The sequence below is a fragment of the Leptosomus discolor genome, chromosome 7, assembly GCF_034619465.1.
Source record: "Leptosomus discolor isolate bLepDis1 chromosome 7, bLepDis1.hap2, whole genome shotgun sequence".
Classification (NCBI taxonomy): Eukaryota; Metazoa; Chordata; class Aves; order Leptosomiformes; family Leptosomidae; genus Leptosomus; species Leptosomus discolor.
The window spans coordinates 56,026,334-56,044,888 of NC_141397.1; the positions used below are offsets into that span (position 1 = coordinate 56,026,334).

Below are 18,555 nucleotides of genomic sequence, written 5' to 3' on the forward strand. Positions count from 1 at the left end.
GAAATCCCCTTTTAGTGGTCCGTCTCTACCTGTTCTATGATACACACATAGCATTACACAATAATCTTTAACAGTACTTCAGCTGCATTCAGAAAATTACTTCCTCTGGAAATAACTACTGAGTGAGATTTCAGATTGAAAGATTTCTAACCAACACCCAGAATCCTTAACTTGCATCATTATACAACAGCATAATGGAAGCTTCATACAATGAAGTAAATCATTTGTCATGAAACTTAAGGCAAATGGCATCTCCTATATTCTTATTGGTGCAAAGTTAACAAAAGATCTTGTTTCCTTTCAAAAAATATCTGGGAGTTGCCACACCGTAATCCTAGTCAAGCCTTACTCTCCAGTGTTAATGCGTACTTACAGATGCAGCTGAGTTCCAGGTGAGTTATACAGCAAGATAAATAGTGTTTACACCAGTATTAACAACTTTTCTGTTAGGAAATCACAGGTTTCAAAATGTATGAACTAGACCTCACTTCCTCCTCTATAGCAAGTAAATATTACGTGTTCTATTTGCTCAGTGAAAGGCTTTCCTCTAGCTTTCCCAAGGACAGTCTCGTTTTCAAGACTTGTGTGTGGACTACAGGATGGTTTCCTCCCTCCTTACATATACCAACATGCAAGCAGGAGTTAGGAAAGGACCAGCTAAGACAGCCATTTTCAAAGGAATGTTTCATACCGAACTGCTCTTGGTAAGCAAAGAAGATAAGGTTATCCCCAGAGTGGCACTGCTATGTGTGCTCTTAAAGGCAGATTAGGCAAATACTTGAGAAAACAGACATGCAACAGACAAAACTCACTATTTCAGGTGGTTTTTCAAACATTTTGCCTTCCGGAGTCCTAAAAACTTTTCAGTGTAAGTGCAGTCCTCTGTATAATAAACACAGGTTTAAAAGTCATGTAAGATATTACGATAGATAATGAGACATGGAGCAGCTCTTCAGTCCCTGTGAGAATCCAGAGAGACGATAGCCTCAAGGACAAGCTCAGAAACGGGATTCTTTCTGAAGAGAGTGAAAGAGACATATCTGTCAGTGACATGGCTAAATGGCTCCAAGAGATCCTGATGGCAGAGGGGACGAGGTGAGATCCAGGTGAATAGTTGAACGAGAAGGTCTGGTCTTGGCCAGGGCCTTGCAGATGAGAGAAGAAATTGAGCTTGATGTTCTCATGAACAGGAAACCACTTGGAGAAACGATGACATGCTCAGCAGACTAGTATAGGGAGTAGGATCAGTGGTTGTGATTTGCAGGAGGTCATCATATGGAAATCGGCATATATGAAAATTTATAGTGACAGATAAAATAGGGATTTCAAATGTATTTGGCAGAAAGAAGATTATGATGTAGACCCAGACTGATTGTGTTACACAGAGGACTCAAAAAGACCCAAGATCTCCTTCAAGAGACAGACCTGGGTGTCAGGGAAAGGGTGCTGCCGCCAGCAATTAAGAATGGGACTAATGAATGGAAAACTTAGAAACCCATTGACACCAACGATCCTCGACAGAATAACAAAGGGGATATGCCAGAGGCAAAGGCTGAGATGCCCACTACGAAATCTTGTAACCTCACCAAAGCGGTTCTGTGAGTTACCTTTACCTGTTGTATTCATATACCCGGGAATATGAAAACAGCATTCTGCACTAGCCAGTTATGTGTACGCTTTCTAACTGGCAGCATTTAACATCACTGTTAGGCTCAGAATTTCTAGGCTGAATGTAAACAAAGATACAGCTCTGTTTCCTTTAGCATTACAAAACTTAACAAATTCCCAAAGCCACCACAAAAAGGTGTTGATGTGCACCTCTTTATACAAACGGGACACCGGCTGTTGTTTTTAATCAGCCCATGATGCCTACATTCATATCTCCATTTCTTTTAGACACTAAGGAGAAGGTCACCTGGGCACCTGTGCCTGTTCAGAGTGTCTCATGTTTATTGCTCTTGACAGGCTGAAGTCCCTGTCTGCTCTGAATCTGATGCTGTGTAAATTAAGCAAGGAAAGCTGTAAGTCTAGCTACTTTGTTGTCATAAAAGTCATCCGTACTTTATGTCTGACATGCAAAATTTCAACTCCTTAGGCAGGAATGTCTATATAATTTATTTCAAATTGCACAACTTGGAAAAACCCACTTCTGTTATTTCAATGTGTTATTAATATATTGCATCCATGCTATTAAATTAAAATGTCCCCCTCATGTTTCCTACCCTAGTTCCAGTTTTTTAGCCATGTGGCTGGAAGGCAGCAGAAGGAGTTGAATAAATGGATGATTTAAGGACATGTAGCAGTAAAAAAAACCTTGATCATCTGCCTCACTAAAAATAAATAACTTTAATTTTTTAAAAACCCTCTTGCTTGTCAGAATTATGTAAATCTCACTGGGATATTGATTGAGTTTGTCATGCCCCTGAAGCAGCGCTCCAAGGTGAGAAAGCATATCAGTTCACCATCCTCCCACCTGCCATTCCTTAGCCCTGCCTGTAACAGCACGGACCCTCCTGTCACTCATGACGATGAGCCTCCACATGGAAACACATGCACCATTTTCAAAACAGTAGCCCAATATAAGTAGGTAACAATTTCGTATTCTTAAACTGCTACAGCATACGAATGAACGTGCAGCTTTTTCTACCAAACTCAGTGGAAAAAGCACTTACTTACAGTGCCAAGAGTGAACTTCGTTTCTCACATCAAAAATATGTCATTGCAGCTGAGCATGTGGGAATCCAGAGAGCACAGCAGGTTTCCCTAACACTTGCTACTAAATTTCAGGATTTAACTCAGCAAGGGAAGATAACATGTGGAGTTATCATGTGGAGTTCTCCACCGAAGAGACTAACAGCATCATAGGACTTGACAGCATCCAGACCAATTGTGCATTTATATCTTCAAACATTCCTGTAAGTAGAAGGAATTAACGTGGCATGTTTCAATTTGCCTTTTTAAACTGGAGCCATGCATCTGTGGAAACCCTGGTAACGCCAGGACAGTCATTGGTTCTCATAGTGAGTGGAGTTTAAACTCACTTAGGTTGATATGCTGTTCACTGAGACAAGGAGAGGTCAGTTTGACTGCAGGGTGTCTGTTTACTCAGTGTGAAACACCCTATTTCTGCTGTCTGATCCACTGTTTGCTCCTGCTGTTTAGGTCTACAGTTTCTTCCCAGGTACCTTGCTTTATTTGTTCTAGGTTCTGATATGAAGCAATGGTCATGGGGAGCACCCATATAAACTGGAAGCCCAAACTATAGCATAAGGACATAACACCAAAAGAAAAACTTCAGTGGCTGCTAATCTCTGATTTCACAGTTGCCACCTATCCATCTCCAACACAGCTTTCCCACACCCATCAAATTGCACAGGCATGATACTGAGAGAACCATGACATCCCTGCAGGGCTGAAGCAAAAATATCCCACTGTTAAGAGTTGCATGGCAACATAAATAACTTTGACCTTGATAAAAGGGTAAAAAAGTACAAAAATTTAGGAAGGGGGGTCTTGCATACCAGGACAGCATAACACAGGGTAAAGTCACACAGGGGCTTGAAAACCCTCAACGCAGAAAACTGCTCTTGTTACTGACTGAAACATCAAAACACATAGCAGAAAAAATGCGGAAGCGGGGAGGAAAATCTAAATCAATCAAAAACTTCACTAAGACAAAACATCTTATATAATCTTCCCACTGGGAAGAGAAGGAGAATAGACTTTCATGTAACAAATGCTAGTTATGTCACTTGATGTACTTCTGGAAGGCACTCAAGTGTTTCAGTGGCATAGACAATAGAAGAGCAAAATAGAACAAGAGAGAACAGAACAGAAATAGACTTTGTTGGCTTTGTCTGGGAGAGCTGGTCAAAAATGAGAATTTCTATTCCAGCAAAAATTTCCAAATTCTTGACAACATTCCATGCTATTTTAAAAATAAAAACAAAAAACAAAAAACAAACAGTGCAGTTTTTAAAAGGAAATTCCAGCAAATAAAATAATACATTTCTCTGAAATAATCAATACTAAATCTGGGAGCCCAAATTTCAACCCTCTCAATCCCGCTACATCTCCAGTAAGTCCAGGAATCCCTAAATTTTTACTGACTAGAGTCTGGTTTGCCTGACTCCTAGATTCCTCAAATGTTTTGAATAGATCCTTCCACCCAGTGATATCAGAACATTTTACAAAATTCAGTCAGTTATTTCAGATCACAGAAGTAAAATGGAAAATGGTTATTTTCATTCTACAGTTAAAAGAAAATAGAGATTAACAGAGATCAGCAAAGTTGAGTGAAAAGGAATCTCTAGCTGGGCACCCAAAACTAGAGGCTCCCAAATTAGATGCCATGTCTGCATTTTTTACTTCTCACAGTACGAAATCTCTCAACTGCAAATACTACAGCAAACCATGGCGTGTGATCAGCCTTCCTCCTCTCAAAGATTATCATATTTTAAAAAATAGTTAATTAACATATAATGTTCTACTATTACAGTCTGGTAAAACTGCTCAGACTTCACAGGTTTTTTCTGCAGCCTGAAATTTCTGGTGTAGGGACACTGGGGGCCTTGGACTGTAAGCCAGCTTAGATCTGCTGAAGATTTGCCCATGTAGTGGAAAGAGGCCAATAAGACTATGCAAATCAATTAGTCTAATTTGTCTTGAGGTTTTTCTCAGACCTCTATGGGTTTTCATACACTTCATTTTTAAATGATGATTACACTGTCATTTAAGGAAGCAATATGCTGCCTTGACAAGACTGGTCACTTGAAATATCTGACATTTTCCCTGCAGACATTTTCTTGCCTTATTGTGCAGGTTTCTGTGTAGGTGATGGCTATATAGAAGACAGCCCTGATGTTCCAATATCTTGTGAACTCTATGATCCAAAAGTAACGTACTTAATCAAGTGTAAAGCAAGAGGTGATTAAGTTTTGCAGTACTGTACAATGCCTGACTGCTCAGAAATGCATCTTTTGATGTGGTACAGAGAATTGGACCAGTTCTGTCTGCTTTACCAAAAAACAACGCTTTTGTAATCTGAAAAGAGAGCCTCCAAAATCCCCACAAGTGTTTAACTTTGATCTGGAGCTTTAAAAAGATGATATTTAGCTGTTTGCTTGTTTAATTTGTTTGAATTTTAAGCTCAGGAAGGGGTCAACTCGACATCTTGCGGAAGCAATTCTTTGCTTTTTTTCTAGATAAGGTTGACCAAGGCCAGCAAATTTCCAATCATCACTAGTTGTTCTAAGCATCCAACCAAAAAAAAAAAAAAAAAAGAGAAAGCAAAGAAGAAAACCATCAACTCACCTTTCCATTGTGGTTTATATGAATTATTAAGAACAGAGATTCAGCGGAGCCTCAATTCTTGAGCATAGAATCAATACTATATTTTATGTAACAAGGGCAGCAAACCCACCTTGTTCCACTTCCATCACAGTGAAGCCTTGTCAAGTCCCTCAGGCAACCTAATTCACTAAGGCCAAAGTCTAACACTGACTTGATGAAAGGTAGATTGAGGTGGATTGAAAACTGGCTGAATGGCTGGGCCTGGAGAGTGGTGATCAGTAGCACAAAGTCTAGTTGCAGGTCAGTAACTAGCAGTGTACCCCAGGGGTCGATACTGGGGTCCAGTCCTGTTTAACATCTTCACTAATGATCTGGATGATGAGACAGAGTGTACCCTCAGTAAGTTCGTAGATGACACCAGGCTGGGATGAGTGGCTGATATGCCAGAGGGTCGTGCTGCCATCCAGAGGAACCACAACAGGCTAGAGAAATGGGCTGACAAGAACCTCATGAAGTTCAGCAAGAAATCTGAAATCCTGCACCTCGGGAAGAACAACTGCATGCACAAATGTATGCTGGGGCTCACCTAGCTGGAAAGCAGCTGGTCAGAAAAAGACCTGGGGGTCCTGGCAGGCACCAAGCTGAACATGAACCAACAATGTGCACTTGCTGCAAAGAGAGCCAACGGTATCCTCAGCTGCACTAGGCAAAGTATTGCCAGCGGCTTTAGAGAGGTGATCCTTCTCCTTTATTCAGCACTGGTGAGGCCACACCTGGAGTGCTATGCCCAGTTCTAGGGTTCTCAGTACAGGAGAGACATGGACATGCTGGAGACAGTGCAGCAAAGGACCACCAAGACAATTAAGGTACCGGAGCATCTCTCCTATGAGGAAAGACTGAGAGATCTGGGACTACTTAGCATAGAGAAGAGAAGGCTCGGGGGGATCTTTTAAATGTATATAAATACCCAAAGGGAGGGTGCAAAGAAGACGGAGCCATCCTCTTTTCAGTGGTACCCAGTGACAGGATCAGAGGCAATGAGCACAAACTGAAATAGGAGGTTCTGTCTGAACATCAGGACACACTTTTTTGCTGTGAAGGTGACTGAGCACGGGTACAAGTTGCCTAGAGAGGCTGTGGAGTCTCCCTCCTGGGAGATATTCAAAAGCCATCTGGACACGGTCCTGGGCAACTGTCCCTGCTTATGCAGTGGGGTTGGACAGGATGACCTCCAGACATCCCTTCCAACTGCAGCCATTCTGTGATACTGTGACTCTGTGAGAGATTTGTTCACTTCAGTGGGGTTAAGATGTGACCTTCTGTCCAGGAGCCCATAGAATTCAGCTCACTTTCTTGTGCTGTAAGAACTATTTGCAGCCACTACTAAAGTACAATCTTTTACTATGTCCCAGACATGAAAGTGAGAGAATAAGTCTGCACTGAGTTAAATGAGAAGTTATTTCTGCAATTATTGCCTCTCAAGTAGGTGTGCCAAAAAAGGGCCAATGGTGTTGGGACACAGGCCTGAAGGGAGCTCACATCAGCAAGCTCACTTCCAGAAGAGAATAATTAGGCAGATCTGTGTCAGTCTGTATCCAAAAGGTGAAAGGCTCCTTGTCATATTACTTGTAGACAAACTACCTGATTGCACGTTCAAACTCCATTCCCAAACATAAAAACCAAATATCAATTTCCTCACACATATCACAAGTCACCAAAGAAGTGCTGGCTGCAAGCATTTTGCATTGCTTTGAGCATTAATAGTCATGTGGGCCCGTGCTGTATGCCAGCAAAGAAAATTCAGACAGTCACCAAGAGCTGAAGGTCTTGAGTAAGCCGATAGAGAAACTGAGAAGAGGTACAGTGGGCTCCAAAGTATTTCCTTTTTGTCCTGCTGAATGTGAGTGACAATGGAGAGGGAAGAAAAATAAACTGTGTTTGCTATTAGAGGTTTTCAGTTCTTTGAAAATGGAACCTGAAGTTGACTGACCTGGGTTATACATTATATTTGGGAATACCTAGAGCTTGACTCCAGAAATGCTATACATCCTACAGTATTTGCAACTCCGAAGTGGAGAAGATGTAACCTAAGAAACTGAGTAATGACCACACTGAATTTATAAATAACGGTCTAAGTCCTTTGCTGGGGTAATTATATGTCACTGAGGTGAAAGCAATTTCAATCTGCACCTGTTGGAAGTGTACCCCAATGTTTCGTATTAGAAAAGGGAAAAGGGAATTAAGATTCACAGGTTAGAAACTGAACTGTGGTTTCAAAGTAGAGAGTAAAATACTATCTTTCCAAATAAATTTGCCATGATTCAAAAGATACCCACAAGGAACAGTCAGTGTGTGTTTTGGGGACATCAAACCTTCATCCTTTAAGTGTTCCAGGCCAAAGTTAAGAAGACAAATTATCATCTACACAGCAGAACAAATGCCAGGCAACACCTGCTTGAAATGAGGGGAAGAAACAAATCATGCTCAGAGCAGTTTTTTACTGCAAGAGAGAGGAAGAGCCTTTCTTTTCCCCAGGAATCTCTTCAGTATGCAAATCCCAGCATCCAAAATTCACCTCATCCTGCACATCTGGAGGAAATCATTCCATCTTTTTAGTCTCTTCCCATTCTCCTTCTTCATCACTTAATCTGTCCAACCAAACCATTTCTATTTATGCTGTTTTCCATACTTCCAGATTCTATAAGAGAGGCATGACTCAAGACTGTTTTTTCATAAATCTTTTAGCCCCACTCACACTAGCTTTCAAGATGAGAAATACTTATCTAAAGCGAAAACTTCTAAATATGCTGAAGTCCTCCTATTCATCTCAAATCTGCAGCTAATTCCTGAACTCCTTGAAAATGATGACAGAGATTCAGATATTTTGAAGCCAAAAGAGTCCTTTACTATTCTGCAGCCTGATTATCACCATAAAATGGAACATTGAAACCTACTCTGAAATCCCTGCAGGAAAAACTTTTCCATTGGTTGAGCTAGAGTCTATCTAGCCAGAGTCTATCTAGCTAAATTCATCTCATCTTAAATTAAAGACCTTAAACATTGGGTACATCATAGAAGCTATATTCTGCCCCATAGAACATTTTTGTTATCCAGTTACTATTTTGTAAACACATACACTGTGAATGTAACTATAAGCTGGGGTCCAGCACTCCTGAGCATTTAAGTAGGTAATTTTCATCCTTAAAACACTTTTGTGCCCTTTACGACCTTCTGCCAAATCCTTAAATCTGTACAACATATTCCAGAAAAATTTCTACAAGACGTCTGCTTTGCAGAATGAAACTCCAGGAACTACTGGAAGTATTCAGGCTATTCAGAGAAAGAAAGAGCTGATGCAAAAGAGTCAGAAACTATGTCTCATTCCCTATTCCAAATTAATTCAACGGGAAAAGTTGCTACATAATTACATTTATGTTGAATGTGATCCTTAGAACTGATTCAAAATGCCATTTTTTAATTTATCATGTTACTGATCTCACAATTTAGACTGGTGTCTGGTGAGATTTGGGCCCTAAAAGAATGTGTCCTGTTTACAAGAAAGCTTAATTAGGACTAGCATCTCTACACATTTAACAGCAGGGATAATATTCCTCTTGCATGTACTGTATTTGCTTGGTAGAAGAGTGTCTAAAAATTATGTTACATTTTTGCTGACGCTTTCTTCTTTAGCTGCTTTAGCAGACTTCGCAATATCCTACCTGATAAAATTTACTTTGGCCAATATTAATCAGTCAGCTTGATGTCCTAACATTTACTTTTCTCTTTTGTTGTTTGCAATGCCTCTTGGAATTGGGACAAATTTCAGACATGCGCTCATGCAAAGTCTGTGGTATGTACTATATAAATGAGACCCTAGTTCTAGCTACCCAGCTACCATCTGAACAGTGTTCTTCAATCTTTATTTCTGAAAGGGATCTCTTTTCCTCAGGTGCCATGAAGGCACTAGTAGCTTTAATACTGCTTGTTCAGCTTCCAGTTCACAAAGCTGTACCAGCAGCTCCCCCTGCTCCCTTGGGCTGTGATGACCCAGAATCTGAAGCTGCAGCTGAAGTAGCTGTGAGTTATATTAATGGCCACAGTCATCACGGATACAAGTTTGCCTTAAACAGAATCGAGAATATCCGCGTGTTACCCCAGGTAAGTGAGGAGCTTGCAGGCAGAGCATTGTGCTAACCTGGAGATGCTTAGAAATGACCAACAAGCCCTGCCAAGGGCTGCATCCTCACACGGGGTAAATCAGCGTGGCTCTGTAGATTTAAATGGGGCAACGCCACCTGGTAGCAGTTGAGAATCCAGGTCACTGGAATGTATCTCTCAAAGAGCGGAACCGAGGAGGAGAGAGAAATGCTCAGATATTTTTGTACAATGCTAGAAAGGGCTCAGTTTACAGATGCAGCGTGCTTGCAGGCAGATCATTCAAAGTGCTGATTCATGAGCCCTTTAGCTAATCTCGATAAAAACTGAGGATAATCTTCATGATGCAGGTAATTATTTATTGGCTAAAGGCGTACCTATCATAACTCCATGCTATTAGTGATTTTGTAGTAGGCATTATTTTACCTAATATCCCATTGAGCTGACAAGGAAGCTGAATGGAAATAGCTGCAGCTTGTAGTCTCATTTTCACTAAGATCTATTGTTATCATTGTAGGCATCTAGAAAGGCTGTAGAAACGGTCATGAACACAATGTATGCACCCATTCAGAACCTTTGATTCTCTCAAAACATTGAAAACATCCCAAATATTAACAAAAATAAAACTCCATGGCTGTTTTCTACTTGTTATGAGAGAGAGGATACCAAAGTCATTTACAAGACACTAAAACAGACATCAATGAGATTACAAGTGTGCCCACAGTTGCCTACACGAAAACACTGGTGGTGCTGCTTTGCTCATATTTAATAGTATTACACTAAAATAACTTAATTGGTTCAAATGGAACCACTCATGGCTCAAACCTCAGAGTCAATCTCAGAGCTAGGGAACCTCACTTCTGCACTTCCACTCACGTCTTGTGTTATAGTTGCAAAGGTTCAGGAACAACCATAAAAGATCCTACAGTCCATAAAACACATGAGTATTGGGTCTGGAACTTAGCTGGTGCAATTCAGTGTAATTCTAATGGACTAAATGGGACAGGCCAATGTGCATCAGTATTTATTTGGTATCTGGTTATAGAAACACAAAGTTTTTTCATCAAAGTCAGCTGTTGATTTTTAAAAACTACTCAACAGAATAAAATCAAGTTAACTTAAGAGAACTGACCACTACATACTGACTGGACTTTCCAAAATGGACGGGCTCGTTCCTTAGCTGGAAAAAATCAGTGTGACTACCATGACTTACTCCAGCTAAAAAACTGGGTCCTGTTTTTTATGAAGGTAAATAGTAAGGACCTATTCAGTTATTCTAGTGTGTACCTGGAGCTATCCAATGACAGTCAGCAACACAGACCACAGTGCAGCCCTAGAGAAGAAATCTCATGATGTTTTGTGAAGTAATTAATACAATTCCTGGTTTGTTGTTGTTGTTGTTTTTTCTCACAGGGGCTGAATAATGACATAATATTTCTTGAACTTGACTTATTAGAAACCACGTGCCACATTCTCAGCCCTACACCTCTTGCAAATTGCACAGTAAGGAGCTTCACACAACATGTGAGTATCTAAAACACTACTAGCTCAGTCCAAAGGTTCAGTATGTTGATGCTAGAAGCCAGGCTATCATCAGTTAGATTTCCAAGCAAATGTTGTATCACTGTAGCAGCCTATAAACACCCAATCACTTGTAGCCTCCTTGTTGATTTAGCTGCCTTCATGTCATGAAGGATTTCACTCCTGGATTTCTTTCATGTCCTGATAAATGTCAGCATAACAGCCCACATACAGTTCATGAATGACACGGGGCCTTGTTTAGGGACCCCAGATTCAGCTCTCCATGGTCAGCCCAGATGTCACTGTCTCATTGCAAACTGCAGACAGGGCAGGTTGCGAATCTGCGCAAACACAGCCTTCCCTTGGCTACGTGTGGGGTTGTTACTTCGTGAAATTCTGTCAAGTCTAGCCACCTAGTCCTAGTCAAGACTGCAGAAGAGCTATTCCCTTCAGACAGGGCTCTGCCTTCAAAGTAATGCTCAGCTGGAATTTACTGGCCTCAAATATTTTGTTGTTATGCAAGTGTGATCTAACTGTGAAATGCTTTCCCTAAGCAAAGCAGTGGGAATGTTGTCTGAGTACAGGCAGCTCTGGTTTCTAAGCAGAAAGCAGAGTGAGCAACTGACAATTTAAGCCTGCTGTTTCTAGAATGGGGCCCAATTCACAGAGCTCATGACTAAATTTGAATCATGATCCACCCCTGTATTCACCAGGGCTCAGATCCCATTTTCCGTCTTGGGGGAGGTAACTCTAACTGTTCCCTCTTGCCAGTGACTCCAGCTTTGCCTTTGACATCTCCTTCCCTGCTGGATCATGTTGCCTGTGAGCCAGCTCACACAGGCAGCACACTCTGCTGTTACCATGGCCACTGACCAGCAAGATTAGTGAGAGTGTTATCAAACAGCTCTGCAGAAGGTCTTAATTCATAAGTATTCATATTCTTTGCTGTTTATGAGAGAGGGACCTGAACCAAATGTCTAGAATCTGGCTACTCTGTCACTTGTAATACTTTTGAGATCCAGATTTGGATCCAGATTTCGCAAATTTTACAAAATCACAGAAACCAGGACACGCCTAGCAGCGCCTTTGCAATCAGACTGATTTCACCAAGAACATTCAGCTAGAATCTGTTCTTTTGAATTTAGTAATAGTTGCCCTTTTCAGAAACTCCTATTTATCTGAACGATGTAACTCTTTGATTTTTGCCTCTCTCTAGGCAGTTGAGGGTGACTGTGATGTCAAACTGCAGAAGCTGGATGGAAAGTTATCTGTACTTGCTAGTAAATGCCATTCACATGCAGGTAAAAACTTTGTTCTTTAGGTTTGAATCTATAGGCTGGAGTATTATTACAGCAGTGTTACAGTTCACTAGCTTTTCTGATTCTAAAACACATATAAAAAAATGTATAAATATGGCATAAAGAATGAGAGTTAATGGGTTTTCTAAACCCAGCTGTTTTGAAAGTAATTTTTTTCCCTTTTCTGATTTCATTCACCAGCCCTCTCTCTTTGCTCCTCTTTACTATGACAATTAAGATCATATAAGACTATCTGGGAAGCAAGTCCCAGATTTGATTTAGAGATTGCTGGTACTGAGGCTTTTCACTCAGGAGTTTAGCCTCAAGGATTTGATTCCTTGTTGGTCTGAATTTACTAGAGCTTGTTGGTCTTCAGAGCCCCTTTGCCAGATGCAGCTTATTTACTAAACCCAGCATTTTCAACACTGCAATGGGAACGTGGAATCTCTATTTTGCATGCTCTGTACAAGATCTCTTTGCTCTGTATGAGATGTCTTCAGTACTACTTTCAAAACTGGTGAGTGAATGAAACTCATGCAAACACAGTTCCAATAAATCATAACACCTTCATTTTTCCACTATTCCTTGTGTGAGCTGAGACATCTTTTCGTTGGTGTCATGAATAGTTTGCCAGAAAGAGAATTGATTAAAACCTGCGTAAGAACATTCAAAATGTGTTACTGAAGTCCACAGCACTTTTGATTGCAGAAAGACTTGAATGCCAAGTCATGTGAAATACTGCCATCTATAGTCTGTGCTGCAAAAATACCTTCCACTATAACGGGACGGACCACGAAACAAGTGTTTTGTGTGACTGAATAGGTCTATAACGCCTTCCAAAACAACTTACGGGCTGACTAAAACATAATCTGTTTGGTTCCTTCTGCAGACTCAAGAGAGGATGTTCTCCAACTCTGCCCTGACTGTCCACTGCTGGCAAGTTGGAATGACACTGAAGTACTAACAACTGTTACAGCTGCACTCAATGACCACAACAGCAAAACTGCTGATGCTTACCTCAGACTCCTTGAGATTGGAAGAGCCAACATACAGGTAATTGCTAGAACTACGTCTAGCCTTCCATGTAAACAGACTATTCCTTCTGCGGTAATTGTGCAGTGCTAATTGGTTATGTTTGCCAACAGATTTAGCTTGCTTTCCTTTGCCCTACTGAATTGCTCTTGATTTCCTAAGCATTTTGTGTCATTTTAGCCACAGGATTCCCTTTCACTTCAGTGGGAGATGCAGAGCTAGAAGCCACAACGTTTGCCTTTTATCTTTTCTCAGCAGCTCTGCAGTTTCACAGCACAAAGTCAGTTAAACAATTTTCCTGTTTTATCAGTATGAGCCCGCGCATATTGTCTATGTTGAGTTTGCTGTGGCTGCCACGAACTGCTCAGCAGCAGAAGCTGGAGATAATGTGGAGGCTTGTCAACTGCTGCCTGACGATCAGTCTGTAAGTATGCCAGCACATCAGTCCCGATCTCGCCAGCACAGAGGCAGGAAAGCAGCATGCTGTGATGCGCTCGCTCTTGTGCAGGAATAGACCTTTGTGAGGATGAAAGTGCAAGAGTTGTAACGCATCATGATATGCTTTTCAATACATAATTCCTAAAGCTATATCACACCTTTCTCTTCTCTCTAAGGTATCTGGAATGAATCTTGATGTATTTGAATATATTTCAAAAAGGCTCGAGGTCCAAAGTGTCCTTAACACAAAATATTTTTAATCAACAGAATATATATTATTGTTTACTCTTCTTAACATGAGCACCTGAGAAAACCAGGCTTTTTGTACTGGAGAGTACATAAACACATAACAAAAGAGCAGACTGTTTCACCTTCCTACAATTTAAGTGCTGCCAGTGTGCTTTGTTCTTATCCTGTATACTTTATCATGCTAAAATTCTTTTGTTTCTGATGAAATTGAGTCCTAGGCAGTTTCAGTGGGTAGGAACCTTTTACCTAGATTCCTATATGTTCTTTCCCTCCTTTATATCCAGACATACAAAGGATCTTACTCCTGAAGAATACACGAGTTTGACTTCTTTGCTGGTTATGCATTTATCAGCTTGACTTTTGAGTCCAACAGACTAAAACCCAAGCACTTTACTGCTCAGATAAAACATGAAAAGATGTAGCTATTTCTAAATGTACTGAAATTAAAAATTGTAATGCAGGTCTCCTCTATTTTATAACTATTTTCTCTTGGCTATGTTCTGCTTTGCCAGAATTTTGGTTTCTGCACAGCAACAAAGGTAGTGCGCCCCTCACAGGACCTCAGAGTGGACTGCCAGCTCTACGGACATCAGGTACCAACTCCAGATAGTCCCTTCCTTTCCAGAGTATTCTAGCCTACTAGTACTGTTGGAAGCAAGCACACTGAGTTTACCTCTCTCACTGGAGACTGCATTAGCTATTTGTGATAGCTTGAGCTTAACTTTGTATCCCAAAAAACAAGGTAAGGTAGCTCCTGATTATCCTATGGATTTCTGTGCCAGGAATTACGTCACCTCTGCCATCCATGCCTGACACAGTTTGTCCTCCTACAATCTGGGAGCTTCACATCTCTGGTAGGGCAGAGGGAACCAAACTCTGCTCAGCTAGGGGGATGGGGCAGGTAGATGTAAAACATAAATGAGCTGTCGTGGTAGATGAAATCAGCTCGGGGGTTTTGCTGGCAGTTCTTAGATGTGACTGAATTCAGGAAGCCTGACCTGCACTGCTATAGCAAGATGAGGGAAACATATATGCACTGGACCTGAGTGCTCTCCAGGTATTTTAGCCTCTCTTTGGTCTGAGAAGGGCTAGGTGGTGGTTGAATGCTTCCTACGGACCAGAGCTCTTGGTAACACAATAGTAATTAGCTGTCTAGAAGGTATATGAAAGGAAAAGACAGCTAGTCTTGAGTGTTTCGCCAGCTGTACAGGTGGATCCGAAAGTTCACATAGCACAGAATTTGGTGCTAATGATCCACCAGATAATAAAAATGTGTTCCTGGGCTCCTGTGCATGTGTCCAAATGCAAATCAAACTTTTGTGATGGTCAGGAACATTTGGTACCTGGGCTGGAGGCCTATATCTAGTTAGGAGCAGGGTGTATTATAAGCCCCAAGCCACTGAACACAAACTGTTTTTCTTTTCCAGCCTGGAGTTTCCTACTCTCAACCAGGTCAAGATACATCAGCAGGACTGGTGCCCAGTGTCGTACAGGGCTTCATAAACCATAATCTCAAGCTTTCCCACAATAACCCTGTTGCATCCGAATCCAGCTCTTCAGAATTTCCTACTTCCATGCTCTCAGCAAAATCTGTAGCAAAGAGAGCAGTTGCAGCAGTTGCTCAGCATGACAAAGTACCTCACCCAGTCGGCTTTGTGCCTCCTCCTCCTCCATGCCCTGGGAAGATTCGCCATTTCAAGATATAGGCTGTGTTACAGACAAGGCAATACAGCTCACTGAAGGATCAGTGTGCAGCAGCAGCACCAACACACAGACCACAACATCAAGTGCAAATAGGTGAGAACGCCTGACTCTGAGCCCAAATGAGTTTTACCCTCCAGAAAGCAGAGCCACGGCCAGGATTTTGCAAAGGCCTGCTTCAAAATAGAAGTGATTACAACATATAGTTGTTGTTTTCTCTACATACAGAGATGCTCTAGTTAAAATATGGAAAATATTGTTTCAATGAAACTGTTGTAAGAGCCATACAACAGTTGTAGCTTTGTGATACACACACTACCTGAAAGATCACTTCACAATAAAATGTTCAACAGAAATGCTTTGGTACCTTCTATCTGTATATATTTTCATTTAGTTGTCAAGTATCTCCTTCACAGCATTATGAGTCATATTCTGGGCTGGATTTCAAAAACAGTGAGCTCCTGCACTTCTCATCAGCTTCACTGGGATGTGTGGGTGCTGAGCACTGCAGAAAATCAGGTCAGTCCTTTCTTTTGATCACACACCAGTAACACTAAAGAAGTGGCAGCAAAAAATGGATTTTTCCCTGCCACCTGTAGTGTTTCCTAGCATGTACCTACTTTTAATATCCACCAGAAGTACTCAATACTTTTGGTCATGGCATAAGAACATCCATGTCTATGAAAACAACAAAGAATCGGGACACGTTCATTGCTGTGCAGGCTGAAAGCATCAATCCTTCCAGCCAAATACACGTGTATTCTTTGACTTCCAGCAGATACACAGGTGCAATATGATCATGAGGTATTGTATGGCCTGTGTGCATATGAGGGAATAACAATTCAAGAGAATAAAAATATACTACAGACACGTGTCTCATATAATAGGATCCAGGCAGTGATGGCAATTTACCATTGTCCTAGCAGTCAAATCTTCCCTGTATTTCTGACACATGTTAGAGGCAAAATCTATTCTAGGTAGAGAAGTAATAAGGAACAGGGGCCAGAAGGATCTTTACTGCCAGCCAGACTGGAATTCTGCAGGCCCGGGGGAGCAGTCTCAAAGACAGTCATGAATCTTTAACCAGGAACAGCATTTGCTACAAGATAATTATCATGCAGGCAGCAAAAGCTGCAGAACACATGTCATTTCTGAACTGTTTCAAATAACCTATCCTGTTCTCCTAGTTACAACCTTCCAGTATTCAGTAAGCAACACAACTAACATTTGTTCTTGGTGACAGTGCAACAGGTTGCTATACAGAAAGGTTCTGGTCTGCTGTGCCAATGGGGAAAGGAAAAGCCATAGGCACTTGCACCAGTGCTTCAACTGGGTGTGTGGAGGGGAAAGAAAAAGGGAAATCAGCCCAGACTCTGTAAGCCATAGTCTAACGTGATGGCAACATACTGCTGACAAGCTCTTGCCATGAAGGCAGCAGCTCTCACGTTTCAAGAATATGCGGAGTTCTTGCAGGAAGCATGTTGCAGGCAACTGCACAAGCTACTGCCAGTCAATTGCTCAGTGATTTTTTGCTTCTCTGTAAAGCAGTGAGTGTACGTTCTGCATGCAGCCATTCATTGAAAAAGTGCTAGTACTAAGCTGTAGAAATATCTTGAAGTGGTAAGGTAGGTGGTCCTCCCATCCCACTGCATGAAACGCTGTACAGGAATTAATGAAATGGCTACCATTATGATATGCATTTGTATAAGATCAAACACATGAGACAGTTTTTAACTCACCTGGAGCGCTTAGTTTTCCTAGCTTTTGTATTTTTAAAACTAGTAATCACCTTAACCAAACCATACAAATTGTCTCATATATAATGGAGTGGGTACCAAGTTATAGAAGAGACTGTTTTCCAGGCTTAGAAAACTCTCTAGCTGATGACAGGAACAGTATGTTTATAAAAGGGATCCACGCCCATAGTGATCTCTGAACTCCAGAAATGCTGCATTTTCTTATTACCTTTTCCAACCACACAAAGCAAGGATATGTAGCAGAACATCTGCAGCCTCCACACTTCACAGATGTTCTCCTACACCTGGCATAACTACTCCATTGTTTTCTAAAACAGTGAGAAAAAAAAAAAAAAGAAAGCAGAACTGTTCTGTGCATTCCAGTTAGCAGCTGCACCCCATCTTCTTTCTCCTTAACACTTGCTCTCTTAAGGACACATTTTGCCCTCTTAAGGATATATCTTCAATGACCACTTTGAAGCAGTCACTTTGTCTCCCTCTCGTATGGCCCCGTATTCATGTGCCTGCACCTTAGCCACAGATTCAGTATTTAGTAGCAGGTTCTCTGGGCAATGAGTGCTACAAAATGACAATATATAAAACACAAATGCCTCCTTCCCTGAAATGCAGCATGAATAGTTTTGTCAGGTCTGCATCACTGGCTGGCAATGTCTTTCAGCTTTTTCAAACCCTGCTTTTCTAAAGCATATGTACTTCATGTGCTGCTTTGACTGGACATGCTCAGATTTCCCAGCTGTGTCCATGTTTTGAGGTCAGCTACTTCAACAGAGAAATTTTTTCCTTTCCAGTGGGAAGAAGAGTACAAAGAATAGAGTCAGGGATATAACAATTCCCCATTGTAAGAGGCACCGACACAGCCAGTACTAACTGGCACCCATCTCCATAGAAATGCCATGCACTGTAAGGATAAAGAAAATGAGTTATTATCCTTTAGCCACAGGGGAAGCATCCCCAGGCACAAGGAACAATGTGAGCGAGTCCGCATTGCTGCTTCTGCTGTTCCTGTGCTATGGCTACAGCAGTGTTTCTCAACATTCATCCCTTGTATCCCTTCCCTCCAAGATACAGTCCGTACATTATCCCTTACCCTGAGTTTGCAAAGCAACTGGTGA

The 18,555-nt window shown here is 41.3% G+C and overlaps 1 protein-coding gene across 1 annotated transcript; it reads left to right on the top strand.

Moving 5' to 3' along the window:
- The first annotated feature begins 9,246 nt into the window (after window positions 1–9,246).
- AHSG (alpha 2-HS glycoprotein) lies at window positions 9,247–15,691 on the top strand. Its single transcript, XM_009950911.1, has 7 exons — window positions 9,247–9,450; window positions 10,861–10,971; window positions 12,185–12,269; window positions 13,156–13,319; window positions 13,609–13,722; window positions 14,498–14,578; window positions 15,413–15,691. Exons 1-7 carry the CDS (start codon window positions 9,247–9,249, stop codon window positions 15,689–15,691), a joined length of 1,038 nt encoding a protein of 345 aa, XP_009949213.1.
- Window positions 15,692–18,555: the final 2,864 nt, after the last annotated feature.